The 22,864-nt window shown below is 45.7% G+C and overlaps 2 protein-coding genes across 3 annotated transcripts; both read left to right on the forward strand.

Annotated features, from left to right (window-relative positions):
• The first annotated feature begins 460 nt into the window (after positions 1-460).
• Positions 461-2,369, forward strand: LOC117191822. The gene is made up of 5 exons (XM_033396587.1): positions 461-492; positions 1,093-1,470; positions 1,536-1,693; positions 1,774-1,950; positions 2,019-2,369. Exons 2-5 carry the CDS (start codon positions 1,114-1,116, stop codon positions 2,290-2,292), a joined length of 966 nt encoding a protein of 321 aa, XP_033252478.1. The 5' UTR covers positions 461-492; positions 1,093-1,113; the 3' UTR covers positions 2,293-2,369.
• A 14,657-nt stretch (positions 2,370-17,026) lies between these two features.
• LOC117191824 lies at positions 17,027-18,236 on the forward strand. Of its 2 annotated transcripts, none has more exons than XM_033396590.1 (5): positions 17,027-17,364; positions 17,430-17,587; positions 17,668-17,844; positions 17,913-18,059; positions 18,131-18,236. In XM_033396590.1, exons 1-5 carry the CDS (start codon positions 17,035-17,037, stop codon positions 18,147-18,149), a joined length of 831 nt encoding a protein of 276 aa, XP_033252481.1. In that variant the 5' UTR covers positions 17,027-17,034; the 3' UTR covers positions 18,150-18,236. The 2 variants fall into 2 exon arrangements, with proteins under 2 accessions (XP_033252481.1, XP_033252480.1); XM_033396589.1 differs by having other exon boundaries at positions 17,418-17,587; positions 18,131-18,234.
• The last annotated feature ends 4,628 nt before the right edge of the window (positions 18,237-22,864 follow it).

Raw genomic sequence — 22,864 nt, forward strand, 5'->3', positions numbered from 1 at the left:
ATGTAAAGTGGAAAATTAAATATAAAAATTAAAATTCCTCTGAGTCGTAGTGAGAAGTGTCGAACAAAATATTCTAAAACTGTATTTAGCACGCGCGTGTTCTCAAGTAAGTTCACACATATTTAGAGTGAAAAATTTCGCATTTGCCGCACACACGAACACACAAACGCCGGTTTTGTATACTCACTTGACGAAAAGAAAGAGCGAGAAGAAAAAAGTTGCCAAATCAAAATGGTCACCGAGCCAAAGTCCGTTGAGCCCAAGGTCAGCACCAAGGAGGCGCAGTGCCAGTCATCGGACTGCGAGACTTCCCAGCAGGAGCCGGTCTCGCAAGTAAGCAGCCCGAAGGGCGCCCGTGTGGGGATCTTCAATGCCGAGGACTTCTTGTCGCGTGCTCAGATGAACGACAAAATCAACAACATCTTGCGCTCGCCCACCAAGCCGCCCAACGGGGTGCGCCAGCGCTCCGTCTACACCAACAACCCATCGCCGGTAAGTGAAATTCCAAGCAATAACGTGGAAGTTTCTTCAATTTTCAGACATTTTGTTTTACAAAACTGCCGCATCATCGCGCTAGCAGGGTATCAACAGCGAGTTAACAGCCGCCGCAGTCTTAACAGCTCGGCAACAGCAGCATTGCCACATCACCTCATTGCCCTCTCCTGTTATTTCAGACCTTCTTATTTTCCGTCTCGCTCTTTTCCACCATTGCTCTCTTACTGGTCCGACTTTAATATTCGAATTTTCCTTCTCTATTCCCCCCCTCTTCTCTTCTCTTATAATACTATTCAAAATAGTTTGGTTAATTTCTATAAAAATCAAATGCAAATTGGGAAAAACGCACACACGTATGTAAATACATATATGTATGTATGTATGTATATGCATGCGTTAACAGAATGTCGATAGAATGTTAGCAACAGTTGCAAAGTCATTCGATTTCTGCGCTGCTGACACTTTCTCTCGTATCTGTCGTTTTCTCTCCTGCCGGTATTCATTTATTTTCTGCCACTTTCACTTCCTCACCTCTTCATTTCCTTCCGGATCTAACTTCCGCAACTACCTCTCGCCTTCTCATCCCCCCTCCCTTAGCAAGCAAGCTTGCGTGACGGCATGAGTGGGGGGCAGCTGTCCCAACGCATGAGCAACATCTCGCTGTCCGACGGCACGGACTACGTGGGCCACATGGATCGCGGCAGCAGCTCCAGTCTCGCTAGCAGCGCCATCGTTGGCACCAACACCATCACCAGCGGCATTTCCAAGGAGTGCGCCAATTACCCCGTCGGCAGTCAGTCGGCCCGTCCATACGTCCAACTGCCGGGCATACACATTTCCAACCCTCCCCAGTACGGGCCAGGGAATATGCAGGAAATAGACGCAGGCAAAATGGCGCACAACGGCAAGGCACTCACAGGGCGCTACAATGCCACGCCCACCTATGGCTTCGACCACGAGCAGAACTACTGCCTGGTAAGGGGCTCCTGCATATCTGTAAATCTAGCCGATTCTATGCTCAATCTCAGAATTCCCAACAGTTGCCGTCTCCAATGCCCCCTCCACCATACGCCTTGGCACGCGTGAGCAGCACACGCAACTTCGAGATCGAGAACCACACACCGCCGGCATGTCCCGGCTCTGGACCCATTGCCATGACTAACGGCACCATTCAGTTGCGCCTCCGCGATGGCGTGCGGTGAGTGTGGACGCCCCCAGCCCCTTGGCTCTTCTTTAAGACCGACCCCTAATGTTAATACCTTTCTTTGCATGGGGAAGCATTGACATGACTCTGGACAAGGCGGTGCGCGTGCTCAATCAGCGCAGCATGGTGGCAGTTGCTCTATCACGCAACTGCAGCAACTCGGCTTTGATCCACCCCAATGGACGCATCTTGCAGAGCGGCGCTAAAGTCGAAATAGTCACCTACGACGGCATGAAGGGCAATAACTTTGTGTGAGTGGGAATGGCCCTTACCCCAACGTGGCATCTTTTGAATCCTTTGAATTATCTTCCCATTACAGTCGCTATGCCAAGATGTGGTACAAGGGTGTGAGCTTCACCAGCGAGGCGTGCGCTCTCATCTACCTGGTGGACACAGCCGGGACGCGCACCACAACCGACACTTTCACCGATCTGACCAAAGACTACACCCTGGCAGTGTTCTATGAGTCTGGGTTCCGATTGCTCGACATGGGCGCAACACAGCCATACCACCAACCCCCAGGGAATACTAGATGTCTTTCGTTTACCATTGCCTACATATATATCATGCCGTATATATGCGTGTATTACTAGTTGTTATTGCAAATCGGGAGCGCTTTCCTGCTTCCCCAAATCAGTTGGCCAAATCAGACCGATCTCAAGCTGAAGCGGAACCAATCAGAGCCGAATCACATCAAACAGGGCCGTGCCAGCGTTTGGTGTTCAAAAAAAGAAACATCGTTTTTCTACTCGTTTCCATTTCGGCTTTTTCAGTTCTTCTAAATTGTTTCTTTTACGCAGTTCAGTTCTAAATTTTGTTTGATAGACTTTAAAAATGGCAAAACTCAAGAAAAACGAGGGGGAACGTTGTGAGTTGCTGCGGACACCGCAACTCTACGGTTATAACCGATACTAAGTCAGTATGGCTCTCCTCCGGCAGACGCCGCTAATATTAAACGACACGACAAAGAGTGCGTGCGAGAGAGACAGAAAATCAGTCTGAGCGTGACGTCGGGCGCTGCGTAGCCACTGCAAATTGAGTTGCTCCTATTGGCTATAAAAATGATCTGATCTGATCCAGATTCAGCAATCTGATAGATATGGTCATTATCTATGATTCTGCGTTTTTAGTTTTCTTGAATGTGCAATATTGTGGATGCAACAGATTTTCGTCCTTTGTGGGGGCGGAAGGGGGTGGGGCGAAATTTTGAGATACACGTTTTATAGTAAGATCTAACGAGTACGGATACCAAATTTGGTTACTCTAGCCTTAATAGTCTCTGAGATTTTTGAATATCCCCAGATTTTCGTCCTTTGCGTGGGCGGAAGGGGGTGTGGCGAAATTTTGAAACAAACTCGTCTCGGTCCGATATATTAGGATTGTGGATACCAAATTTGGTTGCTCTAGCTTTTGTAGTCTCTGAGATCTAGGTGCTAATGTTTTACTCTAAGCAAAGCCGCCTATGCTACGTGTGTGTTAGAGAGAGACGGCGAGAAAAAATGAAATTGTTTTCTTGATGCTGGCTATAATAATAATACGATCCAATTCAGATTCCGCAGTCTTAAAGATATGGTCATTCTCTACAACTCAACGTTTTTGGATTTCTCATATCTTTAAAATTGTGGATGCCACAGATTTTCGTCCTTTGTGGGGGCGGAAGTGGGCGGGGCGAAGTTTTGAAATATTTTTGTAGCAGTGTCATATCACAGAAGTCTGGATCCAAAACATCGTTGCTCTAGCTCTTATAGTCTTTGAGCACTAGGCGCTGAAGGGGACAGACAGACGGACAGACGGACGGACGGACAGACAGACAGGGCTCAATCGACTCGGCTATTGATGCTGATCAAGAATATATATACTTTATGGGGTCGGAAACGATTCCTTCTGGACGTTACACACATCCACTTTTACCACAAATCTAATATACCCCAATACTCATTTTGAGTATCGGGTATAAAAAGTTTAAAGAAATATCTCCCAAAAAAAAATTTACAAAATTATGCACAGTTGGTGCGTCTGATTAAGCAACGTGTATTCAACAATTATAGTAGATCAGAGGACTAGTTCTCTTGGGCGTAACGTTTAGGCAACGTAACGCCAGTGCCGATACATTATTTCTAGGCTACCAGTTCTTTCAATGCAATCCAATAACGTTCATCCACACCCGTAGCATACAGACACTCGAACACGTAACCCATAATCACACACACCGCACACTCTTTACAAGAGGCAAAAGAAAGTGAATTATTTGCAAGAGGCACAGCGCCAGCCACATTTAAAACAGCCACAGGACACACATGAAAGATAGAACAGATCCTGTGAAAGGTAGAAAGTGAGAGTTTATTAAATTAACCCCTATTGTAATTTGATTAAAAGACACTTGTCCTGTAAGGAGGACAATGAAAGAAACCCCCATACAAACACAAAACATAGGCTTAATATATACATAAATACTATGGGATGTCCAATTATAATACAAAGTTAAGCCCAGTCTGAAAAACCGGGATTAGCCTTACGTCAATCTCCAACACCTAAATTTTCTATCATGTAAAGAGAAATTCATGTGCCCCAAAATCAATACTATGGAAGTATAATAAATTTAAAATGCAATCTGTTCATTCAATAAATTAATTTATTCCTCCAAAAGAATGGTGGAGCAATGGAGCTCGTTTCGTTTCCTACCCTCCATCCTTTGCTAATTTCTTGGTGGAAAGAAAATGTCAACTGCCTCCTGCCCTCCTGGTTCGGTTTCCCATCTTTAAGAGCACTTGGAATTTAATCATTTAAATTTCTGTGAGGATTTCCAAGAAAATAAATTTGAATATCTGCCGCTATAGATTTTATATTTAAATCCGATTTAATGTAAAAGCGGATTACGCTCTTCCATTTTGAAGGGACTTCGGATAAGCCCTATCTTCGGAGACATCGGGATATGGAAGACCTTTTTGATCTCCAAAAACCAAGCTTCGCGGAGATACAAATATTTCGTTGAATTTTTAATCGCACATTTACGACACAGCTGTTTTTATTTTATCGTAGCGTGACAACCCTGGGCGGCCAGTGTGTACACTCTTTTGTACTACAATATTGTTTGTCTTGCTGTTGACAGCGGTAAATTAGGCAAATGGAAGGAAAAGTACATTGATATTTAATTAGTAAAATGTCTTGAGCCTTGTCGTTACCTGCAAACAAATCCAAATGCACAGGGATATCGGAGCGACTGTCATGCAGACTAAAGTTTCCAACAAACTTAACCTGGAGCTGGAGGTGGAGGTAGGCGCGGCGCGGATGCTACAGCGCTGGCTGTGGCTGTTGATAAAGATTATTGGATAATGTCTTGGCGGAACTATCTGCCACGTCTGTCTCTGTCATAAGAAGAAAGTTGTTCCATGGTTAGAGATACACAAAGAGAGAGAAAGAGAGATGCATACGGAAAGTGTGTGAAAGCGTGGAGCAGTGAGAGCGGGTGCGGAAGCCACAGCGTGGATACAGAAGCAGCGGTAAGTACAAATAGCCCAACCAGGGAAGGATCAAAATATTGATGTCTGGAATGGCTTTATTCAAGTGTGAGAGCCTAACTGGGACTCGTGCGAGCAAAGGACCGACCCCACATATGTATCTGTGGCATATTCAATGCTCACGCTTGTGTGACTGCGCCCCTGCGAGTCCTTGTCTGCATCCATTTGCCGCTCGCACCCGTGTGCCCAACATCAAAAGCTTTTCACACTCAATTGGGCGTAAAATTAAATCAGAATTGATTAGAACACTTGAATGACAACAGCCGTGGCCGTGTTGCTGATGTCAATGGCATCAGAGAGAACCGCATCCTGCCAGCATCCAAGCCCCCAAGCCTCCCAGCACCCAGCTCCCACTCCACCTCCTGCCAGCAATTCCGCTGGCATTCTAAGCATAAGCAAACTTTTTGGTTTCGATTTTCCCCAGCTGACGCACGGCACGGCAAGGCACGGCACGTCGGTGACTTCGGCCACGTTCCTGCCGCTTTTCGGGGCTCCTGCCACTTCCGAAGCCGGGCACTCCCGAGACAGAGCGCACTAATTGCTGCTGGGAACTTCCCTGGGGAGGCTCCCCCGCAACCCTGTTTTTCATCGGAAAGTTTATGAAATTCAATTTCCCCCAAAAATGGGGAATGGAATGGAAAAAGGCCGGGCATCAATTTTCCTACATTATCGTTTAATGAGCCGACAATTATGCGAGGCCCCTCTGCTTTGGCACCATGCACGTCTATAGATATTCAATTAACTTGAATTCACAGCCATAACTCTCCGAACGAGTTCATTCCACATGCATTTGGCCAGGGCATAGGGCAAGTCAACTCGATTTCCGGCTATTAAGACATGGCTGAATTTCAGACGTGGAATGCAACGCCATGGAGTGCCGAGTCCAGGCAGGATAATTACATTTTAACCGGGTGATTCGAGCGGAGAGGAGAGTCGACAGCAACGTCAACGGTAATTTATAAATGCACATCTTCCGCCGCCCTGGGGGTCCTGGGAGCCGTCCTGGGGCACGGCACATTTAATGGGAAATGAATGGCAATGTTGGAGGTAGAAAATTATGAAAACGTTCCCAGGGGTAAGTTGTACGAAAACCAGCACGAAGTGCCCTCCATAATCTTCCACTTAAAGTTGATAAAAAATGTAAACGACTTTCATTTCGCCCGGGAGCGATACCTCTGACGAGGACTTCAAAGGACAGCTGGAAGACCCAGGACAAACTCGAGGCGAAAGTGAGTAGCTCATTGAATTGGATGGATTGTCATCCCAGTCGGTGACAGCAATCAAATCAATCACACCAGCCTCCACCTGAGTAGAGCAGGCAGGTCAAAGTGCGGCAGCCTTGGAGGATAAAGAATGGACCCCTTTTCTGACATTTGGTGATGTTTTGCGATGCAGCAAGAGGGAATTCCTACACCGATTGGGGCAAAACTTGGGCTAGGTACAGCTGGCAAGGCCGATAGCTTGATCCGATTCATAAATAATATACAGCTAAGAGTACTATATGTTTGGATTCATTGGGAATCCGTGCGTGGTGATGTCGAATGCAATTTGCGTAATTGAAACCCACTCGAAAGCAATTAAATTTCCTGTGGTTGGACCACTCTCCGGCAATGAGATTCGTTGGAGTAATTGCAATCGAGATTCCCAACTAATCTTCAGGTAAAACAATCCAAAATGGAGCAGAAGTTTTGTTCGCACTCGGCATTTATCAAGTTTGAAGTTTTAATTTGCTTTCGCCCCAACAAAAACAACTACAGAATACAGAATAACAAAAGTGTCAACACGATTATAATTGAGTTTAATTAAGCCGCAAAGTAAAGCCTCTCAGCACTCTTGTCTGTGGACCGACCAACAGAAATTTAAAATATTTGCGCTAATCCACTTGGCAACGGCCTAACAGAAATTAACAGCTGGTGCCAGTCCAGGCCTCTTCAATGGGCCAACTTTCGGATAAAAGAGGTACGTGCCAAAGGCTTCAAATACTCGTATTTGATGGGGCCAAAGTACGTACAATAAACTCGAAGCAATCCGAAGAGCAAAGTTGCGATCTGGAAATTTATGGATGGCGAAGGCCAAAATGTTTTGCTGCCCAAAACCCAGGCTGAACCCATTTGTTGGCCCAGCTCTGAAAATGTCACATGCTCCTCACACCCACAGCTACACCCACACCCTGTGTGGTCTGGGTCTTGGCCGTCTGTGTCCGTCTCGGCCGGATTTGTCTGCGCCAAAGTTCACTGACACTTTCATGAGTTTTCTTGGGTCGACGAAAATAGTTTTTCCACATTTCGCATTCGACCGAGTGGAAATGAAATCCCCTTGGAGCATAGATAGAATATTTCAGAGCAGTGCTCGCTGCCAAAAGCTTACTGTTACACATTCGTTCTGCGAAACGAAATCCAGTTAATTAAAATGTGGCAAGCAAATAATCAACAAGCAATTCAAACTAGAAAAAAAGACCACAATTCTGCTTCCTCTCTGCCTTTGCCTGCCGTAAATGGCCGTGCAATTGGTAATGGCTCGACAAAAATCCCACATTCATATTTACGAACCATAAATATGGACTCGTACTACCAAAAAAAGGAAAGGAAAAAAATAAAAGGTCTGGGTTCCGATTGCTCGACATGGGCGCAACACAGCCATACCACCAACCCCCAGGGAATACTAGATGTCTTTCGTTTACCATTGCCTACATATATATCATGCCGTATATATGCGTGTATTACTAGTTGTTATTGCAAATCGGGAGCGCTTTCCTGCTTCCCCAAATCAGTTGGCCAAATCAGACCGATCTCAAGCTGAAGCGGAACCAATCAGAGCCGAATCACATCAAACAGGGCCGTGCCAGCGTTTGGTGTTCTAAAAAAGAAACATCGTTTTTCTACTCGTTTCCATTTCGGCTTTTTCAGTTCTTCTAAATTGTTTCTTTTACGCAGTTCAGTTCTAAATTTTGTTTGATAGACTTTAAAAATGGCAAAACTCAAGAAAAACGAGGGGGAACGTTGTGAGTTGCTGCGGACACCGCAACTCTACGGTTATAACCGATACTAAGTCAGTATGGCTCTCCTCCGGCAGACGCCGCTAATATTAAACGACACGACAAAGAGTGCGTGCGAGAGAGACAGAAAATCAGTCTGAGCGTGACGTCGGGCGCTGCGTAGCCACTGCAAATTGAGTTGCTCCTATTGGCTATAAAAATGATCTGATCTGATCCAGATTCAGCAATCTGATAGATATGGTCATTATCTATGATTCTGCGTTTTTAGTTTTCTTGAATGTGCAATATTGTGGATGCAACAGATTTTCGTCCTTTGTGGGGGCGGAAGGGGTGGGGCGAAATTTTGAGATACACGTTTTATAGTAAGATCTAACGAGTACGGATACCAAATTTGGTTACTCTAGCCTTAATAGTCTCTGAGATTTTTGAATATCCCCAGATTTTCGTCCTTTGCGTGGGCGGAAGGGGGTGTGGCGAAATTTTGAAACAAACTCGTCTCGGTCCGATATATTAGGATTGTGGATACCAAATTTGGTTGCTCTAGCTTTTGTAGTCTCTGAGATCTAGGTGCTAATGTTTTACTCTAAGCAAAGCCGCCTATGCTACGTGTGTGTTAGAGAGAGACGGCGAGAAAAAATGAAATTGTTTTCTTGATGCTGGCTATAATAATAATACGATCCAATTCAGATTCCGCAGTCTTAAAGATATGGTCATTCTCTACAACTCAACGTTTTTGGATTTCTCATATCTTTAAAATTGTGGATGCCACAGATTTTCGTCCTTTGTGGGGGCGGAAGTGGGCGGGGCGAAGTTTTGAAATATTTTTGTAGCAGTGTCATATCACAGAAGTCTGGATCCAAAACATCGTTGCTCTAGCTCTTATAGTCTTTGAGCACTAGGCGCTGAAGGGGACAGACAGACGGACAGACGGACGGACGGACAGACAGACAGGGCTCAATCGACTCGGCTATTGATGCTGATCAAGAATATATATACTTTATGGGGTCGGAAACGATTCCTTCTGGACGTTACACACATCCACTTTTACCACAAATCTAATATACCCCAATACTCATTTTGAGTATCGGGTATAAAAAGTTTAAAGAAATATCTCCCAAAAAAAAATTTACAAAATTATGCACAGTTGGTGCGTCTGATTAAGCAACGTGTATTCAACAATTATAGTAGATCAGAGGACTAGTTCTCTTGGGCGTAACGTTTAGGCAACGTAACGCCAGTGCCGATACATTATTTCTAGGCTACCAGTTCTTTCAATGCAATCCAATAACGTTCATCCACACCCGTAGCATACAGACACTCGAACACGTAACCCATAATCACACACACCGCACACTCTTTACAAGAGGCAAAAGAAAGTGAATTATTTGCAAGAGGCACAGCGCCAGCCACATTTAAAACAGCCACAGGACACACATGAAAGATAGAACAGATCCTGTGAAAGGTAGAAAGTGAGAGTTTATTAAATTAACCCCTATTGTAATTTGATTAAAAGACACTTGTCCTGTAAGGAGGACAATGAAAGAAACCCCCATACAAACACAAAACATAGGCTTAATATATACATAAATACGATGGGATGTCCAATTATAATACAAAGTTAAGCCCAGTCTGAAAAACCGGGATTAGCCTTACGTCAATCTCCAACACCTAAATTTTCTATCATGTAAAGAGAAATTCATGTGCCCCAAAATCAATACTATGGAAGTATAATAAATTTAAAATGCAATCTGTTCATTCAATAAATTAATTTATTCCTCCAAAAGAATGGTGGAGCAATGGAGCTCGTTTCGTTTCCTACCCTCCATCCTTTGCTAATTTCTTGGTGGAAAGAAAATGTCAACTGCCTCCTGCCCTCCTGGTTCGGTTTCCCATCTTTAAGAGCACTTGGAATTTAATCATTTAAATTTCTGTGAGGATTTCCAAGAAAATAAATTTGAATATCTGCCGCTATAGATTTTATATTTAAATCCGATTTAATGTAAAAGCGGATTACGCTCTTCCATTTTGAAGGGACTTCGGATAAGCCCTATCTTCGGAGACATCGGGATATGGAAGACCTTTTTGATCTCCAAAAACCAAGCTTCGCGGAGATACAAATATTTCGTTGAATTTTTAATCGCACATTTACGACACAGCTGTTTTTATTTTATCGTAGCGTGACAACCCTGGGCGGCCAGTGTGTACACTCTTTTGTACTACAATATTGTTTGTCTTGCTGTTGACAGCGGTAAATTAGGCAAATGGAAGGAAAAGTACATTGATATTTAATTAGTAAAATGTCTTGCGCCTTGTCGTTACCTGCAAACAAATCCAAATGCACAGGGATATCGGAGCGACTGTCATGCAGACTAAAGTTTCCAACAAACTTAACCTGGAGCTGGAGGTGGAGGTAGGCGCGGCGCGGATGCTACAGCGCTGGCTGTGGCTGTTGATAAAGATTATTGGATAATGTCTTGGCGGAACTATCTGCCACGTCTGTCTCTGTCATAAGAAGAAAGTTGTTCCATGGTTAGAGATACACAAAGAGAGAGAAAGAGAGATGCATACGGAAAGTGTGTGAAAGCGTGGAGCAGTGAGAGCGGGTGCGGAAGCCACAGCGTGGATACAGAAGCAGCGGTAAGTACAAATAGCCCAACCAGGGAAGGATCAAAATATTGATGTCTGGAATGGCTTTATTCAAGTGTGAGAGCCTAACTGGGACTCGTGCGAGCAAAGGACCGACCCCACATATGTATCTGTGGCATATTCAATGCTCACGCTTGTGTGACTGCGCCCCTGCGAGTCCTTGTCTGCATCCATTTGCCGCTCGCACCCGTGTGCCCAACATCAAAAGCTTTTCACACTCAATTGGGCGTAAAATTAAATCAGAATTGATTAGAACACTTGAATGACAACAGCCGTGGCCGTGTTGCTGATGTCAATGGCATCAGAGAGAACCGCATCCTGCCAGCATCCAAGCCCCCAAGCCTCCCAGCACCCAGCTCCCACTCCACCTCCTGCCAGCAATTCCGCTGGCATTCTAAGCATAAGCAAACTTTTTGGTTTCGATTTTCCCCAGCTGACGCACGGCACGGCAAGGCACGGCACGTCGGTGACTTCGGCCACGTTCCTGCCGCTTTTCGGGGCTCCTGCCACTTCCGAAGCCGGGCACTCCCGAGACAGAGCGCACTAATTGCTGCTGGGAACTTCCCTGGGGAGGCTCCCCCGCAACCCTGTTTTTCATCGGAAAGTTTATGAAATTCAATTTCCCCCAAAAATGGGGAATGGAATGGAAAAAGGCCGGGCATCAATTTTCCTACATTATCGTTTAATGAGCCGACAATTATGCGAGGCCCCTCTGCTTTGGCACCATGCACGTCTATAGATATTCAATTAACTTGAATTCACAGCCATAACTCTCCGAACGAGTTCATTCCACATGCATTTGGCCAGGGCATAGGGCAAGTCAACTCGATTTCCGGCTATTAAGACATGGCTGAATTTCAGACGTGGAATGCAACGCCATGGAGTGCCGAGTCCAGGCAGGATAATTACATTTTAACCGGGTGATTCGAGCGGAGAGGAGAGTCGACAGCAACGTCAACGGTAATTTATAAATGCACATCTTCCGCCGCCCTGGGGGTCCTGGGAGCCGTCCTGGGGCACGGCACATTTAATGGGAAATGAATGGCAATGTTGGAGGTAGAAAATTATGAAAACGTTCCCAGGGGTAAGTTGTACGAAAACCAGCACGAAGTGCCCTCCATAATCTTCCACTTAAAGTTGATAAAAAATGTAAACGACTTTCATTTCGCCCGGGAGCGATACCTCTGACGAGGACTTCAAAGGACAGCTGGAAGACCCAGGACAAACTCGAGGCGAAAGTGAGTAGCTCATTGAATTGGATGGATTGTCATCCCAGTCGGTGACAGCAATCAAATCAATCACACCAGCCTCCACCTGAGTAGAGCAGGCAGGTCAAAGTGCGGCAGCCTTGGAGGATAAAGAATGGACCCCTTTTCTGACATTTGGTGATGTTTTGCGATGCAGCAAGAGGGAATTCCTACACCGATTGGGGCAAAACTTGGGCTAGGTACAGCTGGCAAGGCCGATAGCTTGATCCGATTCATAAATAATATACAGCTAAGAGTACTATATGTTTGGATTCATTGGGAATCCGTGCGTGGTGATGTCGAATGCAATTTGCGTAATTGAAACCCACTCGAAAGCAATTAAATTTCCTGTGGTTGGACCACTCTCCGGCAATGAGATTCGTTGGAGTAATTGCAATCGAGATTCCCAACTAATCTTCAGGTAAAACAATCCAAAATGGAGCAGAAGTTTTGTTCGCACTCGGCATTTATCAAGTTTGAAGTTTTAATTTGCTTTCGCCCCAACAAAAACAACTACAGAATACAGAATAACAAAAGTGTCAACACGATTATAATTGAGTTTAATTAAGCCGCAAAGTAAAGCCTCTCAGCACTCTTGTCTGTGGACCGACCAACAGAAATTTAAAATATTTGCGCTAATCCACTTGGCAACGGCCTAACAGAAATTAACAGCTGGTGCCAGTCCAGGCCTCTTCAATGGGCCAACTTTCGGATAAAAGAGGTACGTGCCAAAGGCTTCAAATACTCGTATTTGATGGGGCCAAAGTACGTACAATAAACTCGAAGCAATCCGAAGAGCAAAGTTGCGATCTGGAAATTTATGGATGGCGAAGGCCAAAATGTTTTGCTGCCCAAAACCCAGGCTGAACCCATTTGTTGGCCCAGCTCTGAAAATGTCACATGCTCCTCACACCCACAGCTACACCCACACCCTGTGTGGTCTGGGTCTTGGCCGTCTGTGTCCGTCTCGGCCGGATTTGTCTGCGCCAAAGTTCACTGACACTTTCATGAGTTTTCTTGGGTCGACGAAAATAGTTTTTCCACATTTCGCATTCGACCGAGTGGAAATGAAATCCCCTTGGAGCATAGATAGAATATTTCAGAGCAGTGCTCGCTGCCAAAAGCTTACTGTTACACATTCGTTCTGCGAAACGAAATCCAGTTAATTAAAATGTGGCAAGCAAATAATCAACAAGCAATTCAAACTAGAAAAAAAGACCACAATTCTGCTTCCTCTCTGCCTTTGCCTGCCGTAAATGGCCGTGCAATTGGTAATGGCTCGACAAAAATCCCACATTCATATTTACGAACCATAAATATGGACTCGTACTACCAAAAAAAGGAAAGGAAAAAAATAAAAGGGGGTTAACCAATTTGTTCTCTTGCGGCTGCTGTAAGTGACAACAAAAGAGGTGGTGGAGCCGGTCAAGGCATTGTAGCTTTTTACAAATGAGTTTCCGTGTTTCATTCGGATTCCATGCATATTGCATTTTCTATAAATACAGTATTTGCCAACTGTTCTTTTTTATTTTCACTCTCAAACTGAGTCAATGCAGTGCGTGGGCGGAGGTGCAGATGCAGCTGCAACAGCAACAGCATCGGGGTGTCAGCATCAGCACCGAAAATAAATTTCAAATATGTCACAAGCAAAATGAGATAGAATTTTTAGGCGAATATTCGCTGTGCCATGCTGCGTGGGCAGCGATGGCCAAATGCAGGGGAAGTCAATGCGCTGTAGCCGAAAAAGTGAAAGCCAGCATCAATCATGTGAGCAGGCGTGGGGATAAAGTTGTCAATCGATTCGCAAGAAGTTCAGGGTTGCCTACTGAACTGAACCGTTCGACAATAGTTCTCTACGATCCAGACTACAAGGTGGCAAAACAATAACACTCCCCCACACACCAGACGTGCGATGTCTCAGCTAATTTTCATTGCCACAAGCGCGGACGGGCGTCCTTCAGGGCCTGCCAAATTCTAAATTTTGGCTAATTTGTCAACAGCCCCCCAGCATTATCCGCACATATCCGACAATTTGGGTAGAACCAAACATCTAACAAAAGCTGTACACATTCGCTACTTACACTATATGGATAGTACGGATTGAATTACTGGAGCCATGTGTCCGCTATAGTGAGCTTAGCTTGTACATACATAAATGGGCACCTAGCACTATTATATTTTGCATGCAAATTCCAGGATACAAGTGTGTACCCTCACCTAAAGATGATGCCAGAAATTCCAACTGACGAAGCAGATATGCGATACACTGCATCAGCAGTAACCCACCAAGATGAGGCTCCTCCGTGCTTAGCCGCCTCCTTTGGCACTGACACTTGGCATTTCGCAACCTTCTCGAGCCAAGGCGAGCACTTCAGAAAATTGAAACTTTCAGTTTTATGCCACCATCGAGCACACAGCACAGTACTTTTACATGGCCAAGTGCAACTCTTTTGGCTGACTTTTCAATTTTCTAATATGCTTTAAAGCTTCTGCTTGATGCTGTTGGGAGCGGCGCCTATTGCTTAATTCGATTTTGCTTGACTTTGATGCTGGCAAACTTCATTTGTCCGACTCTAAAAGCGTGAAATAGGATTAGGCCGACGGAAATGCATTCAAGCTGACTTAAATCCATTTCTAGTTGGGCAACGATACAAAGTACCAATTAATAATCTATAGGAAATCAGATTTGAGAGGAGTTAGGGAAGAGAGAGTTGCAGTGCACGCAGTTTATGGAAGAGATCCAAATTAAATTAAGACTGCCAGAAGTATTCCACAAATAGCCATGACCAGAATGAAGTTACTTTGGGCCAAAACGATGACGGGTCAATACTTTTTTCCAGGCTTGTGGATAGATCAGCGTCAGTGCGGCGCCTTAATGCAAGTCTGTGAACGAATTGTATTTGGTAAATTTTCTTTACAGGAATCCGAAAGGATCGAACAAGGTGAAAATGAGCAGTGTACGAATTAAACATTTTACCATTTAACCATTTGGTAATTTGGTAAACCATTTTTTTGTGAAGCTCAAGACTCAAGCCACGGAGTACCATTAATAATACGAAAATGTACAGTAATTAGTATCTGATCTACATCCATACAACATTGAAATGCAGCCCTGAATATCGCTCCGATTATAATCGGGAGACAGCTCTGCTTTTCACTTTGAATTCCGGTTTGAGCAGGCGACGACTTTCAGTGTGAAAGTCCGAACAGTCATCCTTTCGAAAATTGTGCCAGCGAGCGGAGCTCATGTAAAGTGGAAAATTAAATATAAAAATTAAAATTCATCTCAGAGTCGTAGTGAGAAGTGTCAAACAAAATATTCTAAAACTGTATTTAGCACGCGCGTGTTCTCAAGTAAGTTCACACATATTTAAAGTGAAAAATTTCGCATTTGCCGCACACACGAACACACGCACGCACACACAAACGCCGGTTTTGTAAACTCACTTGACGAAAAGAAAGAGCGAGAAGAAAAAAGTTGCCAAATCAAAATGGTCACCGAGCCAAAGTCCGTTGAGCCCAAGGTCAGCACCAAGGAGGCGCAGTGCCAGTTATCGGACTGCTAGACTTCCCAGCAGGAGCCGGTCTCGCAAGTAAGCAGCCCGAAGGGCGCCCGTGTGGGGATCTTCAATGCCGAGGACTTCTTGTCGCGTGCTCAGATGAACGACAAAATCAACATCTTGCGCTCGCCCACCAAGCCGCCCAACGGGGTGCGCCAGCGCTCCGTCTACACCAACAACCCATCGCCGGTAAGTGAAATTCCAAGCAATAACGTGAAAGTTTCTTCAATTTTCAGACATTTTGTTTTACAAAACTGCCGCATCATCGCGCTAGCAGGGTATCAACAGCGAGTTAACAGCCGCCGCAGTCTTAACAGCTCGGCAACAGCAGCATTGCCACATCACCTCATTGCCATCTCCTGTTATTTCAGACCTTCTTATTTTCCGTCTCGCTCTTTTCCACCATTGCTCTCTTACTTTCCGACTTTAATATTCGAATTTTCCTTCTCTATTCCCCCCTCTTCTCTTCTCTTCTAATACGATTCAAAATAGTTTGGTTAATTTCTATAAAAATCAAATGCAAATTGGGAAAAACGCACAAACGTATGTAAATACATATATGTATGTATGTATGTATATGCAAATTAAATAACTGCGGTAGCGAATTGTGTTTTTAAAAAGTTTTTATTTTACTTCTAACTTCACTGATATAGATTTAAGTAGAGGGTCACAAAGGATTCCGGACAAAGGGTTTGCGCGATCTTAATTTTTAGCTCGACTTTGCGGTGTCGCTTCTGGATCAAGACTCACTTGAACTTTCTGATCTTTGCATCGTTGATCCCTTTCGGGAATAGTTTTTCTATAAACATTTCAATTGATTTCGCCATCCCGAGTATTGGATTTCGTCATCCAAAGAGAGAACTGTAAAATGCCTAAAGTGCAGGATCTGCAGAAAGCCGGGAGTGAGATTGTTTATGAGAAGCCGGGTGTGGGCAAACATTGGTTTTCCATTTAGGCGAGTGTCAAAGATTGGGATTGCGGCGGGAGCCCTTGAGATTGTACATCTTAGAAATCAATTAGGCGGAGGCCCAAGATTGAAATTGTTTTCGTTTTGGAAAGCCAAAGATTGTTTACAACTCGTATAAGAGCTCAATAGAATTGGGTACGTTAACTTGCATGCGTTAACAGAATGTCGACAGAATGTTAGCAACAGTTGCAAGGTCATTCGATTTCTGCGCTGCTGACACTTTCTCTCGTATCTGTCGTTTTCTCTCCTGCCGGTATTAAATTATTTTCTGGCACTTTCACTTCCTCACCTCTTCATTTCCTTCCGGATCTAACTTCCGCTACTACCTCTCGCCTTCTCATCCCCCTCCCTTAGCAAGCAAGCTTGCGTGTCGGCATGACTGGGGGGCAGCTGTCCCAACGCATGAGCAACATCTCGCTGTCCTCCGGCACGGACTCCGTGGGCCACATGGATCGCGGCAGCAGCTCCAGTCTCGCTAGCAGCGCCACCGTTGGCACCAACACCATCACCAGCGGCATTTCCAAGGATTGCGCCAATTACCCCGTCGGCAGTCAGTCGGCCCGTCCATACGTCCAACTGCCGGGCATACACATTTCCAACCCTCCCCAGTACGGGACAGGGAATATGCAGGAAATAGACGCTGGCAAAATGGCGCACAACGGCAAGGCACTCACAGGGCGCTACAATGCCACGCCCACCTATGGCTTCGACAACGAGCAGAACTACTGCCTGGTAAGGGGCTCCTGCATATCTGTAAATCTAGCCGATTCTATGCTCAATCTCAGAATTCCCAACAGTTGCCGTCTCCAATGCCCCCTCCACCATACGCCTTGGCACGCGTGAGCAGCACACGCAACTTCGAGCTCGAGAACCACACACCGCCGGCATGTCCCGGCTCTGGACCCATTGCCATGACGAACGGCACCATCCAGTTGCGCCTCCGCGATGGCGTGCGGTGAGTGTGGACGCCCCCAGCCCCTTGGCTCTTCTTTAAGACCGACCCCTAATGTTAATACCTTTCTTTGCATGGAGCAGAATTGACATGACTCTGGACAAGGCGGTGCGCGTGCTCAATCAGCGCAGCATGGTGGCAGTTGCTCTATCACGCAACTGCAGCAACTCGGCTTTGATCCACCCCAATGGACGCATCTTGCAGAGCGGCGCTAAAGTCGAAATAGTCACCTACGACGGCATGAAGGGCAATAACTTTGTGTGAGTGGGAATGGCCCTTACCCCAACGTGGAATCTTTTGAATCCTTTGAATTATCTTCCCATTACAGTCGCTATGCCAAGATGTGGTACAAGGGTGTGAGCTTCACCAGCGAGGCGTGCGCTCTCATCTACCTGGTGGACACAGCCGGGACGCGCACCACAACCGACACTTTCACCGATCTGACCAAGGACTACACCCTGGCAGTGTTCTATGAGTGAGTCCCCCCGGCCAATTGCATCTCTTCTTATTTGGCTAATTTCGATTTAATTCCCGAACTTCTCGCAGCGACTCGCGCCATGCCTGAAGCCCATGACGTGATTGCCAATTCAGCTTACACCTGTACCGTGGATGGCACTGTGATCTGTGACATAAACGGATTTCGCATCACCCAGGCAGCCGATGGCCTGGTGAAGGTCACTCGTGTGGACAACAAGTGCTTGATTCGCACCAGTCCCGGCAACGGATCGGCCACTTTGACCACACCTGGCATCCATTGCAGTGCCTCTCTGGGCAAGACCTCGCATCTGTTTGTTCGGTGAGTGTCAAACCGATGCTCTCAACCTCCCCCTCCCCCTCCCCCTCGCCCATCATCCTGCTCTGCTAACTTCCGTTCTGTTCTGTCCTTTGTAGTCGCAATGAGAAGCGCATGCACTTCGATGGAACCTGTTTCATTGTACGCAACGCCGGACACTCCGCCGGCTTCAATGAGAACAACCTGCTCATTGTCTACTGAGTGGCGTTCGTAGTCCGGAGATAGAAACGGTGCAGTGGTAGCCCATCCCACACGCACACACTCACACATGTCAACACATTTCACCTGGAACACATACATAGACACCTACAGCAGCACACTTGAGGGACCTTGACGTGGAGAGAGGGATTCAGTTAGGATCCCGGAATTTAGGAATATCAAAATCAATTTGGGAAATAAGTTAGAAAGCAAATATGTTTGTACAAAAACCAGCACCACACCACACCACACACACACACCTCAGCGAAGGAACTCAGCCCAGTCCTATCTGGGTTCCGATTGCTCGACATGGGCGCAACACAACCACACCACCAACCCCCAGGGAATACTAGTTGTCTTTCGTTTACCATTGCCTACATACATATCATGCCGTATATATGCGTGTATTACTAGTTGTTATTGCAAATCGGGAGCGCTTTCCTGCTTCCCCAAATCAGTTGGCCAAATCAGACCGATCTCAAGCTGAAGCGGAACCAATCAGAGCCGAATCGCATCGAACAGGGCCGTGCCAGCGTTTGGTGTTCAAAAAAAGAAACATCGTTTTTCTACTCGTTTCCATTTCGGCTTTTTCAGTTCTTCTAAATTGTTTCTTTTGCGCAGTTCAGTTCTAAATTTTGTTTGATAGACTTTAAAAATGGCAAAACTCAAGAAAAAAAAGTTTAAAGAAATATCTCTAAAAAAAAAATTTACAAAATTATGCACAGTTGGTGCGTCTGATTAAGCAACGTGTATTCAACAATTATAGTAGATCAGAGGACTAGTTCTCTTGGGCGTTACGTTTAGGCAACGTAACGCCAGTGCCGATACATTATTTCTAAGCTACCAGTTCTTTCAATGCAATCCAATAACGTTCATCCACACCCGTAGCATACAGACACTCGAACACGTAACCCATAATCACACACACCGCACACTCTTTACAAGAGGCAAAAGATAGTGAATTATTTGCAAGAGGCACAGCGCCAGCCACATTTAAAACAGCCACAGGACACACATGAAAGATAGAACAGATCCTGTGAAAGTTAGAAAGTGAGAGTTTATTAAATTAACCCCAATTGTAATTTGATTAAAAGACACTTGTCCTGTGAGGAGGACAATGAAAGAAACCCCCATACAAACACAAAACATAGGCTTAATATATACATAAATACGATGGGATGTCCAATTATAATACAAAGTTAAGCCCAGTGTGAAAAACCGGGATTAGCCTTACGTCAATCTCCAACACCCAAATTTTCTATCATGTTAAGAGAAATTCATGTGCCCCAAAATCAATACTGTTTGAGATGCCAAGCTTTTTTGGCACCTATGTGTTTCAAAAATAAAAAGAGATTTCGGGTTAAACTTTATAATTCGTATTTAATTTTGATGGCTTAGCGGAAGCCGATTGCTTGCTATTGCCAGATAAACCTTATGCGAGATCGATATGCAACCAATGCGCAGAGGGGTTAGCATAGAACTAAACTATAGACGACGGCGTTAGATCAAAGTGATTGCCGAAGTGGCGGCAGCAGATCAAAGTAGTTGCCGAAGTGGCGGCGGCAGAGAGCCCCTTTAGCGGGAGAGCGCAGCAGCTCTGCAGAACGTCAACGTTTTACAACATAGGCGGCTCTCTCTGCTCATACAATAATTATGTTAAAGTTACGGTTATTCTTCAGCGGCTGGCCCGAACATACTCCCCCCGCTGGGAGCTAGTCTCTCAACAGATTCCTTAAGGGGCAGCAAACATAGCCGAGTGACGGCCCTCCTGATGTTTCCTGAGGATGTCTTCAGGTCAGCGACGCGACACACTCCGTCCTTGCCCAAAACGACATCGACCACTCTAGCCAGTGGCCAAAGCATTGGAGGAAGATTTTCGTCCTTCACCAGAACGAGGTCGTTCTTGCAGATGTTTTACGCGGGGGTACGCCACTTCGCGCGCTCTTGCAAAAGAGTGAGATACTCTTCGCGCCAACGGCTCCAAAATATTTGCTGTAGTTGGGTGACCCGCTGCCAGCCATCCAGACGATTGTAGTTCAGCTTCTTTAGCGCAGCTCGTCGAAGCTAAGCACAGATGGTCCAACTGAGCGGTACAGGTGATATTTTGCGGTCTTCACGGACGCTTCCCACAACCCGCCAAAATGCGGAGAGCGAGGTGGGATGAAACGCCAGTCGATCGAGTCAGCCAAGCAGGATTCGTGGACCTCCTTCATATGCGGTTCGCTCAGACAAAGCTTCTTTAGCTCCAGAACCTCGTTCTTGGCCCCAACGAAGTTTGTCGCATTGTCCGACCAAATTTGACTTGGCCTTCCTCGAGTGGAAGTAAAACGCTTTAGTGCGCCTAGAAACGATGCGGTGGTCAAATCCTTTACGAGCTCCATGTGTATAGCCTTAGAAGTGAAACAGATGAATACGCTAATGTAGCACTTGATCGGAGGCCTCGTGCGGATTTCTGATCGGTAGAAAAAAGGTCCACAGTAATCTACTCCAGTGACTTCAAAAGCTCAAGATCCTTACAAACGTTCCTTAGGTAGGTCTCCCATGATGTGTTCGACCATGCGCGGCCTAGTCCTGAAGCATCTCACACATCTGCTGACGACCCTTGACACTGCCTTAACACCTCCAATGGGCCAATATTCCAGCCGAATTTTGGATAGCAAGGCGCGAGGTCCGGCATGGAGGTTTCTTTCATGATAATATCTTATCAGCGCAAAGGTAATGGAATGTCCCTTTGGCAGAATGAGCGGGTGCTGAGCGTCAAATCCTAGCGATGAGTTGCCAAGACGACCTCCAACTCTAAGTAGTCCAGAATGATCGATGAACGGGTTGAGCGAACTAATAGAACTGGATTTCATGACTTGACCATTGCGCCGAATCTCCTTTATGTCCATCCACAAATTTGCCAGCTGAATGTGTCGAATTAGAAGATGCGTTCCTTGCCGAATATCAGAAACGGTGAGTCCTGGATGCCTAAGACGATGTATAAATTTATGCATGTAGGCGAATGTGCGCTGCATGCGAAAGAATGAATTCGCAAATTTGCATCCGGACGTGAGATCGGCATGTGGAGACGTGATTAGCAATCCTCTCTTGCGAAGCTTCAAAGTTGCTATGTTGTTAGATGGAGATACAGGCCACTTATCCTTGGAGCCTAGCAAAAAGGATGGGCCGTGAAACCATAGCTCTGACTGGATAAGATGGTTGGGAGCGAGCCTCTCGAGAGAATATCAGCAGGATTTAACGATGTGGGAACATAGCGCCATTCCATGGCTGCCGTCAACTCCTGAATTGATGCCACTCGATTTGCCACGAAAACTTGAAATTTAGCTGGCTCGTCTCTAATCCAAAATAATGCTGTTGACGAATCCGACCAGCAATAGAACCGGCCTGTAAAGATTCCCATTTCCTTTACATTCTGCATGATTTTCGCAAGCAAATGGGCTCCACTTAATTCCAGCAGGAATCGATATAGTCTTTAGCGGCGCCACTCGCGGCTTTGAGCACAAAACGTGGCTCAAAGACTGGGCTTCCCTGGACACGACATACACGCAAGCGCCATATGCTTCTAAGCTGGCATCACAGAATCCGTGAACTTCTGTAGCCACACTAGAACGAAGAACCAAGCGAGGAAATGAGATCCGAGAAATGCTTGCCAAACTATTTCTCAAGTCCATCCAAGTTGAATGCAACACTGAGGGTAGGCTTTCATCCCAATCCAAATTTTCTCTCCAAAGCTGCTGAAGGAAGATTTTGCACCTGACAATGACTGGATTTATCAATCCAAGAGGGTCGTAGAACCGCGCAATCGTAGATAAAACCGACCGCTTTGATGGCTTTGAGTTTGTGTCCAGTGCGGACAAGGCAAAAAGCAGCTGATCCGAAGCAGGGTCCCACGCTAAGCCGAGAGTTTTGGCAATGTCGCTTCCATCATTAAACTTTAGGAACTTCTCTATGTCATCTTCAGGGGTTCCCTCAAGTACTTCCTGGTGACTGGAGCACCATTTCCTAAGTCTAAAATTACCACGGGACAGTAAAGCTGATGTTTGGTGCATCTTGTCCATGACCTGTGCGACCGAATTACCGCCCGAAATAAGGTCATCCACGTAAAACTCCTGCCGCAGAGCAGCTGAGCCAAGAGGGTAGGACTCACCCTCGTCGATGGCCAGCTGGTGCATTGCGCGGACCGCTAAAAATGATGCAGCCCTCGTCCCGTATGTGACGGTGTCTAATGTGTAGACTTGAACCTCGGACTCGATGGAATCTCGCCATAGGATGCACTGATACAAATT

Source organism: Drosophila miranda, assembly GCF_003369915.1.
Source record: "Drosophila miranda strain MSH22 chromosome Y unlocalized genomic scaffold, D.miranda_PacBio2.1 Contig_Y1_pilon, whole genome shotgun sequence".
Classification (NCBI taxonomy): Eukaryota; Metazoa; Arthropoda; class Insecta; order Diptera; family Drosophilidae; genus Drosophila; species Drosophila miranda.

Coding starts and splice junctions, on each gene's coding strand:
- LOC117191822 (XM_033396587.1), top strand. CDS start 1,114: ATGAGTGGGGGGCAGCTGTCCCAACGCATGAGCAACATCTCGCTGTCC. Junction 1,694..1,773: donor CGCCTCCGCGATGGCGTGCG/GTGAGTGTGGAC, acceptor TGCATGGGGAAG/CATTGACATGACTCTGGACA. Junction 1,951..2,018: donor ATGAAGGGCAATAACTTTGT/GTGAGTGGGAAT, acceptor TTCCCATTACAG/TCGCTATGCCAAGATGTGGT.
- LOC117191824 (XM_033396589.1), top strand. CDS start 17,035: ATGAGCAACATCTCGCTGTCCTCCGGCACGGACTCCGTGGGCCACATG. Junction 17,588..17,667: donor CGCCTCCGCGATGGCGTGCG/GTGAGTGTGGAC, acceptor TGCATGGAGCAG/AATTGACATGACTCTGGACA. Junction 17,845..17,912: donor ATGAAGGGCAATAACTTTGT/GTGAGTGGGAAT, acceptor TTCCCATTACAG/TCGCTATGCCAAGATGTGGT.